Below are 13,571 nucleotides of genomic sequence, written 5' to 3'. Positions count from 1 at the left end.
TGGTCAACGCCATCGCGTGTGCTATCAATGCACAACATTTGATCAAAGAAGCCTTTTAACAGTTATTGTACTTGTGAATTTAGTATACTCCCTGTTCCCCTGTTCAGCTTTGTACGCAACCGTATGCAGCACAATGTACCGGCATCCTCGGCTTTTTGCTTTTCTTGCAATGCACAAACGGAATGGGCTGATGACTTGGAGCTCCCGAGCTTCGCGTCGCCGCCGACGGCACGCAGCTCAAAGGGGGAGTGTCGTATCGACCGATTCATATCTGTGGTATCAACACTACAAATGGACATTTTCACGATTTTAATCTGTTTGGAAAACAAACTCGTTGCTATAAATGAGGTCATTTGTGACGCCCTCGTGGGTAATGTCGATGTTTGGGAGGACGCGAACTGTGCAGAATCCAGGTTGAAATCAAGTTTTCCTGTGACGTCACTCGTTCGGCGTCGGCCTGGACGTGGCACCGAGGGAGCGCTGCGAGCTTTCAATTTCAGCGAGTTTTCGGCTTCGACCGTTCCGCTGCCGAGCACGAACGAGGACGAGGACTTCCGCTCTCCTGCCGAACCGGACCGGGACGCTCGAGTCAAAATGGGGCTGACGATCTCGGCGATGTTTGCGAAGTTCTTCGGCAAGAAGCAGATGAGAATCCTGATGGGTGAGCACCGCTAAACTAAGCTAAGCTAAGCTAACAGAAGCTAGCCGACGAGTTGGTAAAAGCTTTCGAAGCCGGCGGCGACAGTGTCTTTTTCTTGTCACGTGACAGTTGTGCACCTTTTCTCGATTCCAAATCGAACCAAGAAGTGGCGGCGAACACTGCTTTGTACTTTCATTGCATTGAACGACTTACGCCGAGTTAGCCGTCCCAATACACGAACGTGCCAATGTCGTCTTGTCTCATTCAACTTGGAACGCTTGATGACTTTTGTGTGTTTTGCTGCGTGACAGTGGGCTTGGACGCAGCTGGTAAAACGACCATTTTGTACAAACTCAAGCTGGGAGAGGTCGTCACCACCATTCCGACCATTGGTAAGCAGGCACGCCTTGCGTCATCACATCGCAACAAATTACAATATGGGGAAGGAAGGGATACATTTGCATCCGTCCACTTTCCGTCCCGCTTCTCGTCCTGACTGGACGCCGGCGTGCTGGAGCCTGTCCCAGCTGACTGCGGGCGAGAGGCGGGGTATGCCCTGAACTGGTCGCCAGCCAATCCTAGGGCACAAACAAACAAACAAACAACCAACCAACCAACCAACCAACCTTTCGCACTCACATTCAAGTATGGGAGAAAAGTTCATTCAGGACTCATGAGCTGTGTCGGGGAACAACTCCTTGCATTTCAATACAAAATCGATGTAATTGTAATCCATTACACTACGAGGAAACATTGTGTCATTGAATTACAGTCGCTGTTAGAAATGTACATGATTCCGATTTGAACAAATAGATCATCTTTTATTTCATATTACTTCCTCCGACAGCCGACCGATGCTTGCGAACTCTCTGGTCCACGGTTATAATAGTTTGGGATTTTCCATTCTCGTTGGTTTCGATTGCGTTTTGACTTTTCTTTTTTAAATTCAATGAGATTTCAGAGCAGCTTTATTAGTTTGTATTTTTTAAATGCTACGTTTTAGTTGAGTTTTTATATTTGTTTCTGCATTTTAGTTGTTTGTTTAGGGTATTTGTCAAGTGTGAGATTAAAAAAAGATGACTAACTATTGTGAAATAAAAACTCAACACACACAAAATACAAACATTGTCGTTTGTATTTTATCTTGTTTACAAAAATGTTTTTTTCAATTTGAGTTTAGTTTTATCACCTCGCTCTGATCATGTGCCCTTCTGCCGTAGTCTCAAAAATGAAATTGTTTTTTTTCCAGATATGATGTTCTGTTAGTTTGTCAGAGGTCCGACTCATCGTTGCACTTTTGAACACTTTCATCATCAGAATTTTGGACTTTTTATGGAACATTCATCCGTCCAGTTGTGATATTGTCTAAAAAAAATTTCCGCATGCTGTACACATAAATGCAACAAACACATTTTTATGATGTATTTACATTCCATCATGTTTTGGTATCATTTTAGTGTTGGTGTAAAGAGCAAAATAATGATCGATTGATTGAATCCGCTTTTTGGGAGGAAACATCCGAGAGTCCTTTTGACGCATTCATTTGAAATTAAGTCATCAAAATGTAATCGAAATGTCGGTTAGTTGTATTACTTTGAGAAAGTCATTGAAAGAGTTCCACGACGACTACTCTATTTTCAACAGGGTAATTGTAAGCAAGCCCGTTTCCAAAGTCATCTTGCCAACTCTGTACATGATATAGATTCATGAAACACTTGGGAAAATACTTTTTTAATTTCTCTCTGAAAAATAATGTTCATTGTTTGTTTCGTATATTCTGGTTTCTCGAGGTTTTTGTTTGCTGGAAGCTATTATGATCAAAATTAGGCATATAAAAAAAATGCCAAAATATTTCACTGAGTGTGTGTGTGTGTGTTAGGGTTAGTGCATCTCTTGAAGTGACATGAGTTTGACTTTTCGAATTGGAACAGCCTCACAAAATTCAGCTTTTGACCCGATTCAAGTTTATTGAGATGTAGCTGTACTTTATGTACATTTCCAGGTACACAGGCACTTCCTCTCACATTCCAAAACATTGTTAACGTCCTTAAAGACGGGAAATTGTCCATGGGTGTGAGTGCTTGTTTGTTTATGTTTGGACTGCAATTGGCTGGCGACCAACTCGGGTTGTACCAGCCTCTCGCCCAAAGTCGGCGCTGACGGACGGACGGATCCTTGTTGATGTGAATGTTTTTGAATATTTCAGGCTTCAACGTGGAGACGGTGGAGTACAAGAACATCTGCTTCACCGTTTGGGATGTTGGCGGCCAAGACAAGATTCGCCCTCTCTGGAGACACTACTTCCAGAACACACAGGTGACACACACACGTAGTGTGAACCTCCGTTATTCTTCTGGGAGGGGGGCGGGGGGTGGGTTGCGTGCACGAATGTATACCAACACACTTTGAACACATTTAAACTGACTGAAAGACATTTTTAAGTATTCCTTAGCGCCTGTTCTGTCAAGAAACTGAATTACAAACCAAAAAGACTTGTTGGCCCAGTTCGCCAATGGATGGGCAGAGCGTGCTTGCTTCAAGGTCTTTTGTCACTCACGCTTGAAGTTTACTGTAAATCTGACACATTAAACCAAAGACAGTTCAACATTGTAAATGGAAACCAATCCGTATCCTTTTATCAAATAGAAGCCCACAAGCATATTGCGAACATAATCCGGAATGCCATCGACGAGCTAACGGACTTTAGCATAGCCGCGAGGGTCATTTCAAACCAAAACGCTCGGCGGGGCAGCACATACAAAAGAGCATCCGACGATACACAGTGTAGTTTCTCGGTGACTCTGGAACCCCCAACGTTGTGAGTTGGCGACCTTTTCTTCTTCTTCTTCCTGCTGGACATTTCGCCGCACGCCTTCCAGTAGAACTCAGTGCTGCCGGCCATGGTGTCACAACTAGGTACTATACTAAATGTGCATAACCCCAAATTCAGACTCGTCTGTATACTGAAAAAAGCCATAAGTGATTACTTAATTAATAATGCACCATATTTCCAGGGTGCGAAGGATGACGCGCAATATTGCGCCGGTTCGCCTGGAATCAGGGTTGTCAAATATACAGTCCGAGGGACAAACCCGCCCCGCTGGGGGGTGCAATCCAACCCGCAGGATGAATTTTAGTGACAAAATAGATTGTGTTGTTGGGGACGAGGGATTTTTTTATTATGCTGCTCATGTGGAACACGGGGTGGTACTAATTCCGAAGGCTTCATAAATTGATTTCTTTGTGCCGTACTAACGTTTTCCGTTGCAAAGAGCTGTGACCTCAAGTTTTGTGCCTTCAAATACAGTCACTGTGATCAGTTATTATGCACACACGTGGTTGACAAACTGAAGCAGAATTTTTAAGAAATCTGACGTTTTGTTGTAAAATTGAAGGAAAAAAACCTAAAATGGTCCTAATGCACTTGTTTTATTGAAAAACAAAGGGGTAAAAGTATTATTTATGATTGGATGAAGTATGACATCAAACGAGGCTACGACCAGTTTGACACACGCGTGACTTCAACGGTCCTTTCCCCCCGCAGGGTCTCATCTTCGTGGTGGACAGCAACGACAGAGAGCGAGTGGCCGAGTCGGCAGACGAGCTTTCAAAGATGGTTAGTGACGCCGACGCCACCTTCGGCGAGCCGCTCGTCACGTGACGAATGCCGCCGTTGCGTCCGCAGATCCAGGAGGACGATCTGAAGGACGCTGTGATTCTGGTGTTCGCCAACAAACAGGATCTTCCCAACGCCATGGCGGCCAGCGAACTCACTGACAAACTGGGCCTGAACAACCTGCGCAGCCGCACCGTACGTATCGCTCGACACGCCCGAGCCGCTTTTCTGAGCGCCGTCTAATCTCCCGTCTGCACGTGCTCAGTGGTCCGTGCAAGCCACCTGCGCCACGCAGGGGTCGGGCCTGTACGAAGGCCTCGACTGGCTGTCCAACGAGCTCGCCAAGCACTAGACCGGCTGTCGAGAAACGGGAAGTGGCGGACGAGGAGGCGTGGAATTTCACAGGACTGGTTCTTCGTCGTCTGCTTTCTTTTTCTTTTTTTTTAAATTATGTGTCAGCAGGAGGAAACTTGTCGGACTCCCGTTCTTCTCTTCTCGAGTTCCTCGTCTTTGTTTTCCTACGCATGTTTTTACCGAGTCGTGTGACAGGATGCGGCGGGGCTCCCGGCTGTCGCGCCGTGCCCACGGAGGCCTCGTGCCCCTCGTCATTGATGTGAAAAGCAGCGATTGATGCAATAAAGGTGTTTTTCTTTGGGATCGTCTCGGTTTCATTGCATGAGGGGTCGTGTGACCACATCCGAATAATGAAAGTTATTTTACTGCGACCGGCAGAAAGTTTCAACATTTTATTGAAATGTGTCCTACAAATACGTGACCTCACTTTGGGTTTGCCTTTCTAAACGCTGATTGGTTCCTGCTGGTTGTTCTGCCGTTTGACCACAAAAACCTTCTGACCCGAAGCGGTCACTGTGAAAACAAAATCCTCCAAGATGACTGAAAAGAAGAGAAGAGCACGCGTTCGTCAAGTGTGCACAGTGCGAGAGAGCGTGCACGCGTCTCACCTGACATGCGTTTGAAGGGCACGTCGGCCGATCCCGCCAACCTCAAGCGAGCAGCCGTGCGAACCATCTGCATCATCACGCCAGCTGTGTGCTCGTCGTTTTCCAGCTCACCTGAAGACTGTCGCGGGTCAGAGCAGGAGACAAAAGCTTACTTGACTCTCATTGTGTGAACATGGAGAGAATAGGCACGTGGCATCACGCAGCGCTTCAAAAGGCAATTGAACTTGCTGCACATGGGATCTGGCCAGAAATGGCATGTAGTCAACTTAGCACGACTCCGAATACTGGCACTGATTTTCACGGTTTCTCTTGACAGTCACAATCAAGCGAGCTGTATTCTATCACCACATAGGCACTCAGCTGCGACGGGTTGCTATTTTGAATGTTGACATTGTTGAAGCAACACTTGAATATCCATAAATACTAGAACGTGTCCCATCGCGGCCAGAGCCCCGATGACGGCGTGGACCGATAAAAGTGGGCCACTCACGGCCAGAACGCCGTCCTCGCTGATGACCAGATAGCCGAGCTGGTCCGGGATCCGCTCCAGGCCCGCAGTCAGGGCTGCAGTCGTCTGGAACAACACGAACGGCAAAAGCGACGTCAACGTGTCGCCATTAAACGGCGAATAGGACTTTGCGGTTGCATACTTTACCATCCTTTCTTCTTCTTTCCACTTTCCTGCCACTTCCGGGTTGTTTCACGTGACTGGGAGTGCTTCACGAGCCTCGGAAAAACAAGAATTTGTGTCGCAAGCCGATGCCACGCCTTCAAACAAATACCAACTGAGGCCACTACAAATAGTGAAATAGTGATACGAGTACTCCTCATAATGGCAATTTGTTCTGTTTAACGAAGACAACTCGAAATTGCCCCGTAGGGTTTGCATCAGTGGGCCACTGATGCAACACTACATTTTGACGTAAATAGTGTAGCAAACCCTTGATGGGAAAAGCTGGAAGTGAAACGACAATATTATTCGAGGTGACTTTTTTGGGAAACCATAACTTTGTTTTTGGGCTAAGGAATGCATGCGCGCAAACATCACGTGAAGTTGCGGAACGTAATGGAGCTTCCCGGTGGTGCAGCCGTGGCCCAATGGTTCAGATCATCGCCTGCCACCGTGGGGGACCGAGGTTCAAGACCCCGACCGGACCATCCGCCAACATCCCCCGGACTCACGGCTGTGGTGTCCTTGAGCAAGACACCGATACCCCGAAATGCTGCCCCCCTGCTCCAGTGTGTTCCACTAACATGTGTGTGTGTTCACTGCGATGGGTTAAATGCAGAGAACAAATTTCGTGTGCAGGCATGCATGTTATGACAATAAAAGATGATCCTTCTTCTCGGTGTCTGTCAGCCTCCGATCAGCAGGGGGCGCCCGCGCACGCTCGACTGGAACGGAGCGGAAGTGCTGGACTGCTCAGCCGACTGTCACATGATCTGCGATTCGCTCGCTCGGTATTTGGGAAGACGTTTGACATTTTCGCTCGTCCTCTTTGCAAGCTTGTCGTCTTCGCGATGGCCGGCCGCGGGAAACTGATCGCCGTGATCGGCGACGAAGACACGTGCACCGGATTCTTACTCGGTGGCATCGGCGAACTCAACAAGAACCGAAAACCGAATTTCTTGGTGGTGGAGAAGGACACGAGCGTCACAGAGATCGAGGAGACCTTCAAGTAAGCGAGCGCCTTCAGTCGTCATTCCTCACACTCCGACCTTTTGTCTGATTATTATTGTTAATCATGTTAATATGGCAATCAATCGATCAATCAGTCAGTCAGTCTTTAAAATGTCGCTGGATGACGATGATGACTCTGAGGCCTTCCTTAAGCAATCAAACATTTGGACGCATACCAATACAATGATAATTCAATCTCTTAATGTGTTCCCTTTGATTTATGCGCGTGTGGCTAAAAAGTCATGAAATGATGCGAAACCAGTTTTTGACCTGCTTCTAACGTCCACAACAAGTTATCTGATCCAAAGAGTCATTCGTGTATTTTCGACTGCCAAGCCTCTTATGTTGTTTTCAGTGTCATTATGATAAGCTTTTTGTTTTTCTTGAACGGAGGCCAGTGGCTTCTTGTTGTATAATCCATATTTCCACTTGTGAAATAGACTGTGTCATTGTCCTCATATGCAATCAGATGTTGTCGAGCTTGAGTGTCATTGTGAACTATCAATTGATCATTTGCAAACCTTTCAAAACGTTGCTCGCTGAAGGGGCGATATGCATTTCAAACCGAGGAACATCAACTTCATCCAGCAAATAAGAAGAAGTTCAAAGGAAGTCTGGCTGGCCCTTTTCCCGTTGTGATGGGGAAGTCTCAAAAGGCGCCTTCCGCTGGTATTGACTCGTATTTGTCATAATCGTTTCGGGCGGACAATTTCTGCTCGTTTTGTTGCCGTCGTCCTTTTATCCCCGATACAGCTTTCCCTGTCGCCGACATTCACTTCTTGTGCATCTGGAAACCATTTGTGGTTTTTTCCCCTTGGAAAACGGACATGAGAGAGAAGCCGATTTCTTTGTGTGTTGTCGAGCAGGAGCTTCCTGGCTCGCAACGACATCGGCATCATCCTCATCAACCAGTTCATCGCCGAAATGATCCGGCACGCCATCGACGCTCACGTGCAGTCCATCCCGGCCGTGCTGGAGATCCCCTCCAAAGAGCATCCCTACGACGCTTCCAAGGACTCCATCCTGCGGCGGGCCAAGGGCATGTTCTCTGCCGACGACTTCCGATAAAAAGCCAAATTGTCCTGTTTGTCTTTGTGGTCGCGGGACCCAAAGTGTGCTCGCGTCCCAGGATGTGAAAATGTGTCATGTGATTCACTGTGTTGTGTTTTAAATTATAAAGTCAGATCGATTTGACCTTCATCTTCTCCTCGTCCTCTTTTTGACCTGGGATGGCTCGTTGTCACGGAAACACTCATATACTGTCGTCCACTGACAGCCGAATAAGGAGAGGGCCTTGTCATCGCTGGGATTGAGCCATTTTCTCTCCGGGAAGCTGGGCTGCATTCGTGCTTTTCATGTCATTTGCGGTCACGCGTTGTTGTTTTATTGTGCGCATGATGGGATGTTCGGTCAGGAAAAAAATGACGCACGAGATGTACGCGCAACATGGCATGCTAATTTGTTTGCAAAACGTGCACACGTTTTTCAGGAAAATAATACAATGGCCACTTTCTTAAAAAAAAAAAAAAAAAAAAAAAAAAAGCTGACTCCTTGTGTGTTAAATTGTTCTTGTTTTATTGGAGCACTGGACTTCCAAGTATGACCATGATAATGAGTGGCGGGTTTCAAACTTGAGGCCGGAGGGCCAGACCCGACCCGCCACAACACCTTATGTGGCCCACTAAAGCAAATAAAGCGTATCTCGGTTGGTTCTTTTCATTTTGGCAGAAAATCTGTTCTTAAATTGCAATTTTTCTTCAGGCACTCCGGTTTCCTCCTACATCCCAAAAACATGCGTGGTAGGTTGATTGAAGACCTCTTAAGTTGCCCGTAGGTGTGAATGTGAGTGCGGGTGTGCCCTCCGATGAGCTGGCGACTTCCGCCTCTCGCCCGCAGTTTGCTGGGAAAGGCTCCAGCACCCCCGCGACCCTAGTGAGGAGAAGCGGCTCAGAAAATGGATGGATGGATAGTATAATCTATATATATACACACACACACACACTAAACTGCAACGTGTGGTTATTTAAATTTTCTTGCCACTGGTTGATAGTTTATTCACTGTCATACGCTTGATTGTATTTCCTGTTTTAAATGTTCTGTGTTTAATTCTGTGATTCTTTTATACGCCACAAGAGGAAGCCCGTGTAAGACAGAATTATTGGTCGAGTTTGTAGATGGATATAGTTGGAGAAGTTTTTTGGGGGAAACGGTTCAGTGGTGAGTGTTACGAAGTTGCGACGAACGGGGCCTTGTGTAAGGTTGAGTCAATAAAAGTTAAAAACGAAAAAGACGAGATCGATCGATGTTGTTCCCATGAAGTGAACAACAAATATTGACTCTGGGACCTTTAGCCCGACGATAAGGTAAGAACACGTGACGCGTGACCTCATGGACTCGCCTATGAAAAGGGCGAGGGCCAACGACAGCCAGGTTCACTTGCGCTTGTGGAGTCATGCGCTGGGTGCAGGTGTTCGTGACGACGACGATGCTGACGACGACGTGCGTTTTAGCTCGTCCGGCTTGCCGCCTGAGCAGGTGAGACATGACAGATGTGAGACCTGCTCAAAGTGGTTCTCGCGGGGCTGACTTGGTTTTTGTTTGTTTGTCAAGGAGCCACACGGACACTCGAAAGCTCCAGAACCCAGACGAGTCACAGTGAGTTTGCTGTCGTCATCCCGATAGACGCTCGTTCATGACTTTCCTGTTGACCGTCCGTTGGTTTTTCTCACTCTTCTGATATATTCAGCTTTGTATTTTATTGATTATCTTGCAGGTCGGACTGTTGCGAGACCGTCAACCAGACACTCGCTGATTCGCCACGGTCAGTTGAAATACGCCAACTCTTACGAGCACACCACTGTACAGCTAGTATTTAGCCTTTTGTTTGTTCAGGAATTTTCCCTTTCGTCCAAAAGGCTTGCAACAACTAACCAAGAGAAACAGAAAAGGTCAGGTCAGGATGTGGGGAAAATAAGCAAGGCAGTGCTACTGTCGAGTGGTGCGGTGGGATTTTCTTTTTTGTGTAAGAATTTGTGAGTTGATATGTTAGTATAACCTGGGTTGTTATAAGTGATTCCAGCACAAGTAATTCAAGTCTATCGTGCTTCCATCAAACCTATTAGTGAATGAACGCCATATCACCTGCATGGGCCGAGTCAGCGAACCCGTCCAGCAGGGGATCCGACCAGGGGCACGCCACGGACCACCCAGGACCCAGTGAGTTCACGAGCCCAACCGAAGCGCCCCGACCAGTCCCAATGGGAGGGGCACGGGCACCAGAGCGCCGCCCCCCCGCTTCCGAATGTTTAGCTATGCCTGTTCCCTGCGGCTGCTGTTGTTTCCCGGCGCGATTGGCGGATACAAAGCGGTCGTTCACTCGCCAGGTGGCAAAACGTCTCGTTCGGGTTACCCTTCCTGTGGAATGAGAGGATCTTTGGCGGGAAGGGATGTCAGGACGTGCTTTTAGCAACGATAAGTGCGTGTCAAACAAAAAGGCATCCACTGTTTCCAGACGCCTTTTCTTGATTGACAGAGATGGCTTCTTTCACCCATCTATCCATTTTCTGTATCGCCTATCCTTATTAGGGTCGCGGGCATGCTGGCGCCTATGCCGGCTATCTTCGGCCAGGAGGCGGGGTACACCCTGAACTGGTCGCCAGCCAATCGCTAGGCACATATAAACAAACAAGCATTCACACTCACACCTACGGCCAATTTAGAGTCTTCAATTAACCTACCACGTATGTTTTTGGGATGTGGGAGGAAACTCGCGTACTTGGAGAAAACCCACGCAGGCACAGGGAGAACATGTCAACTCAACACAGCGAGGCCAGATTTGAACCCCGGTCCTCAGAACTGTGAGGCAGATGTGCTCACCAGTCGTCGTCCTCCGCTTCTTTCAATTGTTTTTCAAAACGGGGCCCTCCCTGCCCAGAATTTGGACGTGGTCGTCCTCAAGGATTGTCCCTGCTTTTTCGGGTCTCTGACGTCGGACCGAAAGAAGTCGCTCGCCGATGTTGTACCATTCGCTTGTGGGGAGGCTGCTCGTTTCTCCGATGTAGAGGTCATTGCGCTCCTCGCTGTTGCCTTCCTCGACTGCAAAAACAATATTGCTGAGTTGACGCGTCAGGATTTTGTCCTCGAGGTAAAAGAACTTTTGCCTGAGGGTTTCAATGGGTTTGAAATGCATTGGGCTTTTTAAAAATGATTCTTCGTATTATTTTTTATTTATTTATTTTTTGGAAGAAAATTCGTCTGAGTTTTTGTGACAAAGCAGCCATGTCGGGGACCGCCACAGTCCGCTTCCTGCTTCCTTCCTCGGTACGCAGGACGGTCTACGGTCAGCCGCTCCGGCGTCACTGACACCCTGTTGTCTTCCCCCAGCGGACACGTGCATCAGTGGCGTAAATAGGGAGAACACATAAAATAAGTCGAACGGAAGAAGCCGTTTAGATGAAAGGTGCGAAATAAGTAAAGACCAGTTGCCTCGATTCAACCTTTAAGCTGAATGACTGACAATCACGGCAGACTGTAAACGACAGAACTGTACGTATGTTAGCTGTGGCCTCTGAGCAATTCACACCAACAACTTACAACTTTGTTTTTCCTCAGCATTTCTTCAAACTTCACATCACAGGACATGCCCAGCTTTACATCAAACTTTTCCTCAAAGGACATGTCAAATTTGTCGTGGCAAGACGGGTCAAATGTTATGCTTAACACATCGAAATTGGTGTCAAAGGACAGCACCTACTCTGTCAGGTGAGGACAAAGAAATATTGGTATTTGTGTTTCTTCTGAGCGCTCACCTCTCTTTATTTTTGTTCACATTTGACCTTCGACCTGTTGACAGGCTTTCCTCCAAGGGCTGCGTCGTGTCCACCTGCATCATCACAGAGCTCGGTTCCAAGCTTCAAGTCGGGGACGAAAAGGCCGGCGGGTCCACGGTTGACTCGCACGGATTTGGGAAAAAATAATCCCGAGCTCGCTCCTCTTGGTCTCTGTCCTCGAGCTCATCTCGGTCGTGTCTCCGCTGTTGACTTTGTGCTTGTCATGGCAACAGCTTGTAACGTTGTAAAAGGTTGTGCGTATCCGTTGAAGTTCGAGTCATCTTCTTGACCAGCGTTGAATTCAACATGGGCAAGGTGGCGGACTGGTTAGCGCATCCACCTCCCAGTTCTGAGGACCGGGGTTCAAATCCGGCCTCGCCTGTGTTGAGTTTGCATGTTCTCCCCTCGCCTGCGTGGGTTTTCTCCGGGTATTCCGGTTTCCTCCCGCATCCCAAAAACATGTGTGCTAGGTTGATTGAGAACTCTAAATTGCCCGTAGGTGTGAATGTGGGTGCGTATTGTTGTTTGTGTCTACTTGCCCTGCGATTGGCTGGCGACCGATTCAGGGTGTACCCCGCCTCCTGCCCGAAGATAGCTGGGATGGGCTCCAGCGCGCCCGCAACCCGCATGAGGAGAAGCGGAATGGAAGATGAACGAATGAATGATTTCAACATAAAGTCACCTCCAGTTCAGCCAAAACGTGCGTGTGTGTATTTTATAGAACACAGATGGCGGCGCTGTTACGACATAATATGAAATGATTGTCTGGGTTGAAGAACATGAAAATAAATATTATTTGAGAAAATCCTGTTCTATTTTCACTACACTTAAAATAAACTGACAGGAAGTGGGCTGAGGATGACGACGAGCTGCAGCTTCATCCAGTTCATGAACGTGTTGCATGAAGTTGGTCAAAGCAGCCGCATGCTTACAACAGTGTTTCTAGTCCATTTTGAGAAATGAACCCCCCCCCCCCCCCCCCAAATCTTGTTAAACTGTCTTTTTTAAACAGCCTAGAAAAGTGTAAAACCACAGTACTTGGTTGTAACATATTTTAACAACAAAAGTACCCCCCACACCCATTGTCTCCAAAATGGATTGCTCCACCTTCTTTAACCAGGCTATGCGGCACAGTTATTAGCTTTTTGAATTGAAGTGAGACAAGTCATTGGATGTGTCACGTCCACATGATCATGTTAAAGCCAAGGTGCTGCTGAGTGCTTTTTGACTGGCAGAGTTTCTAGCCCATTTGAAAACGAATGCCACCCCCCCTAAACCTCCGATCCACGACTCGCCCTTGAATCATCTGTGCTCGTCGTCGTAGAAGACTACTGAAGAAGATTGTGAGGGTTTTCCCCTCCAGGAGGCTTTCTGGCCTGTGTTCATGGTCCGTGTCAGCAAAGGGTCTTGCGGCCGGTGCGCGGTCAGCCGCGCCATCATCACCGTGGCAACAGGGCCGGGATCCGTCAACAGCGCCGCCAACCCTGTCACGTGCACGGCTTTCGACACGGAATTCCGAAACGTCTTTCACAAGATTCTCTCCCGTTGGATGTGAGCGTCCCCCTTGTCGTCTGCGAAGGAAAGGAAAGGAAAGGATGCTGGCAGGATTCACACCTGAGTGTCCGGCAGGTGACCTTTGACTCCGTCCTCATGCGCCACATTGACGAAGTTGCACCTTTCCGAGTGTGTGAGTGAGCCTGGCGTAACGGTGGCTACTGAGAGCTCACGCAGTGAGGGATGTTAACGCTACAATGAAGTTTCCTTCTTGAAAGCTCAACTTGTTCCTTCTTCAATGGGAAGAGCTTTTATTTTGATGGTCTGTGAATCTCTGACAGGATATAGT

At 47.7% G+C, this 13,571-nt stretch overlaps 3 protein-coding genes across 3 annotated transcripts; 2 read left to right on the top strand and 1 right to left on the bottom strand.

Moving 5' to 3' along the window:
* The first annotated feature begins 193 nt into the window (after positions 1–193).
* Positions 194–4,911, top strand: LOC133397518 (ADP-ribosylation factor 4-like). Its single transcript, XM_061668508.1, has 6 exons — positions 194–661; positions 952–1,032; positions 2,847–2,956; positions 4,185–4,256; positions 4,326–4,451; positions 4,522–4,911. Exons 1-6 carry the CDS (start codon positions 292–294, stop codon positions 4,606–4,608), a joined length of 846 nt encoding a protein of 281 aa, XP_061524492.1. The 5' UTR covers positions 194–291; the 3' UTR covers positions 4,609–4,911.
* Positions 4,912–4,989: 78 nt separating this feature from the next.
* Positions 4,990–5,965, bottom strand: lamtor4 (late endosomal/lysosomal adaptor, MAPK and MTOR activator 4). Its single transcript, XM_061668509.1, has 4 exons — positions 5,874–5,965; positions 5,709–5,792; positions 5,219–5,336; positions 4,990–5,150 (listed from the first exon to the last, which is right to left on the bottom strand). Exons 1-4 carry the CDS (start codon positions 5,874–5,876, stop codon positions 5,053–5,055), a joined length of 303 nt encoding a protein of 100 aa, XP_061524493.1. The 5' UTR covers positions 5,877–5,965; the 3' UTR covers positions 4,990–5,052.
* Positions 5,966–6,644: 679 nt separating this feature from the next.
* On the top strand, positions 6,645–8,093 carry atp6v1f (ATPase H+ transporting V1 subunit F). Its single transcript, XM_061668316.1, has 2 exons — positions 6,645–6,897; positions 7,766–8,093. Exons 1-2 carry the CDS (start codon positions 6,740–6,742, stop codon positions 7,965–7,967), a joined length of 360 nt encoding a protein of 119 aa, XP_061524300.1. The 5' UTR covers positions 6,645–6,739; the 3' UTR covers positions 7,968–8,093.
* Positions 8,094–13,571: the final 5,478 nt, after the last annotated feature.

Source organism: Phycodurus eques, chromosome 22 (genome assembly GCF_024500275.1).
Source record: "Phycodurus eques isolate BA_2022a chromosome 22, UOR_Pequ_1.1, whole genome shotgun sequence".
NCBI lineage: Eukaryota > Metazoa > Chordata > Actinopteri > Syngnathiformes > Syngnathidae > Phycodurus > Phycodurus eques.
This window is presented reverse-complemented; position numbering and strand designations above follow the sequence as displayed.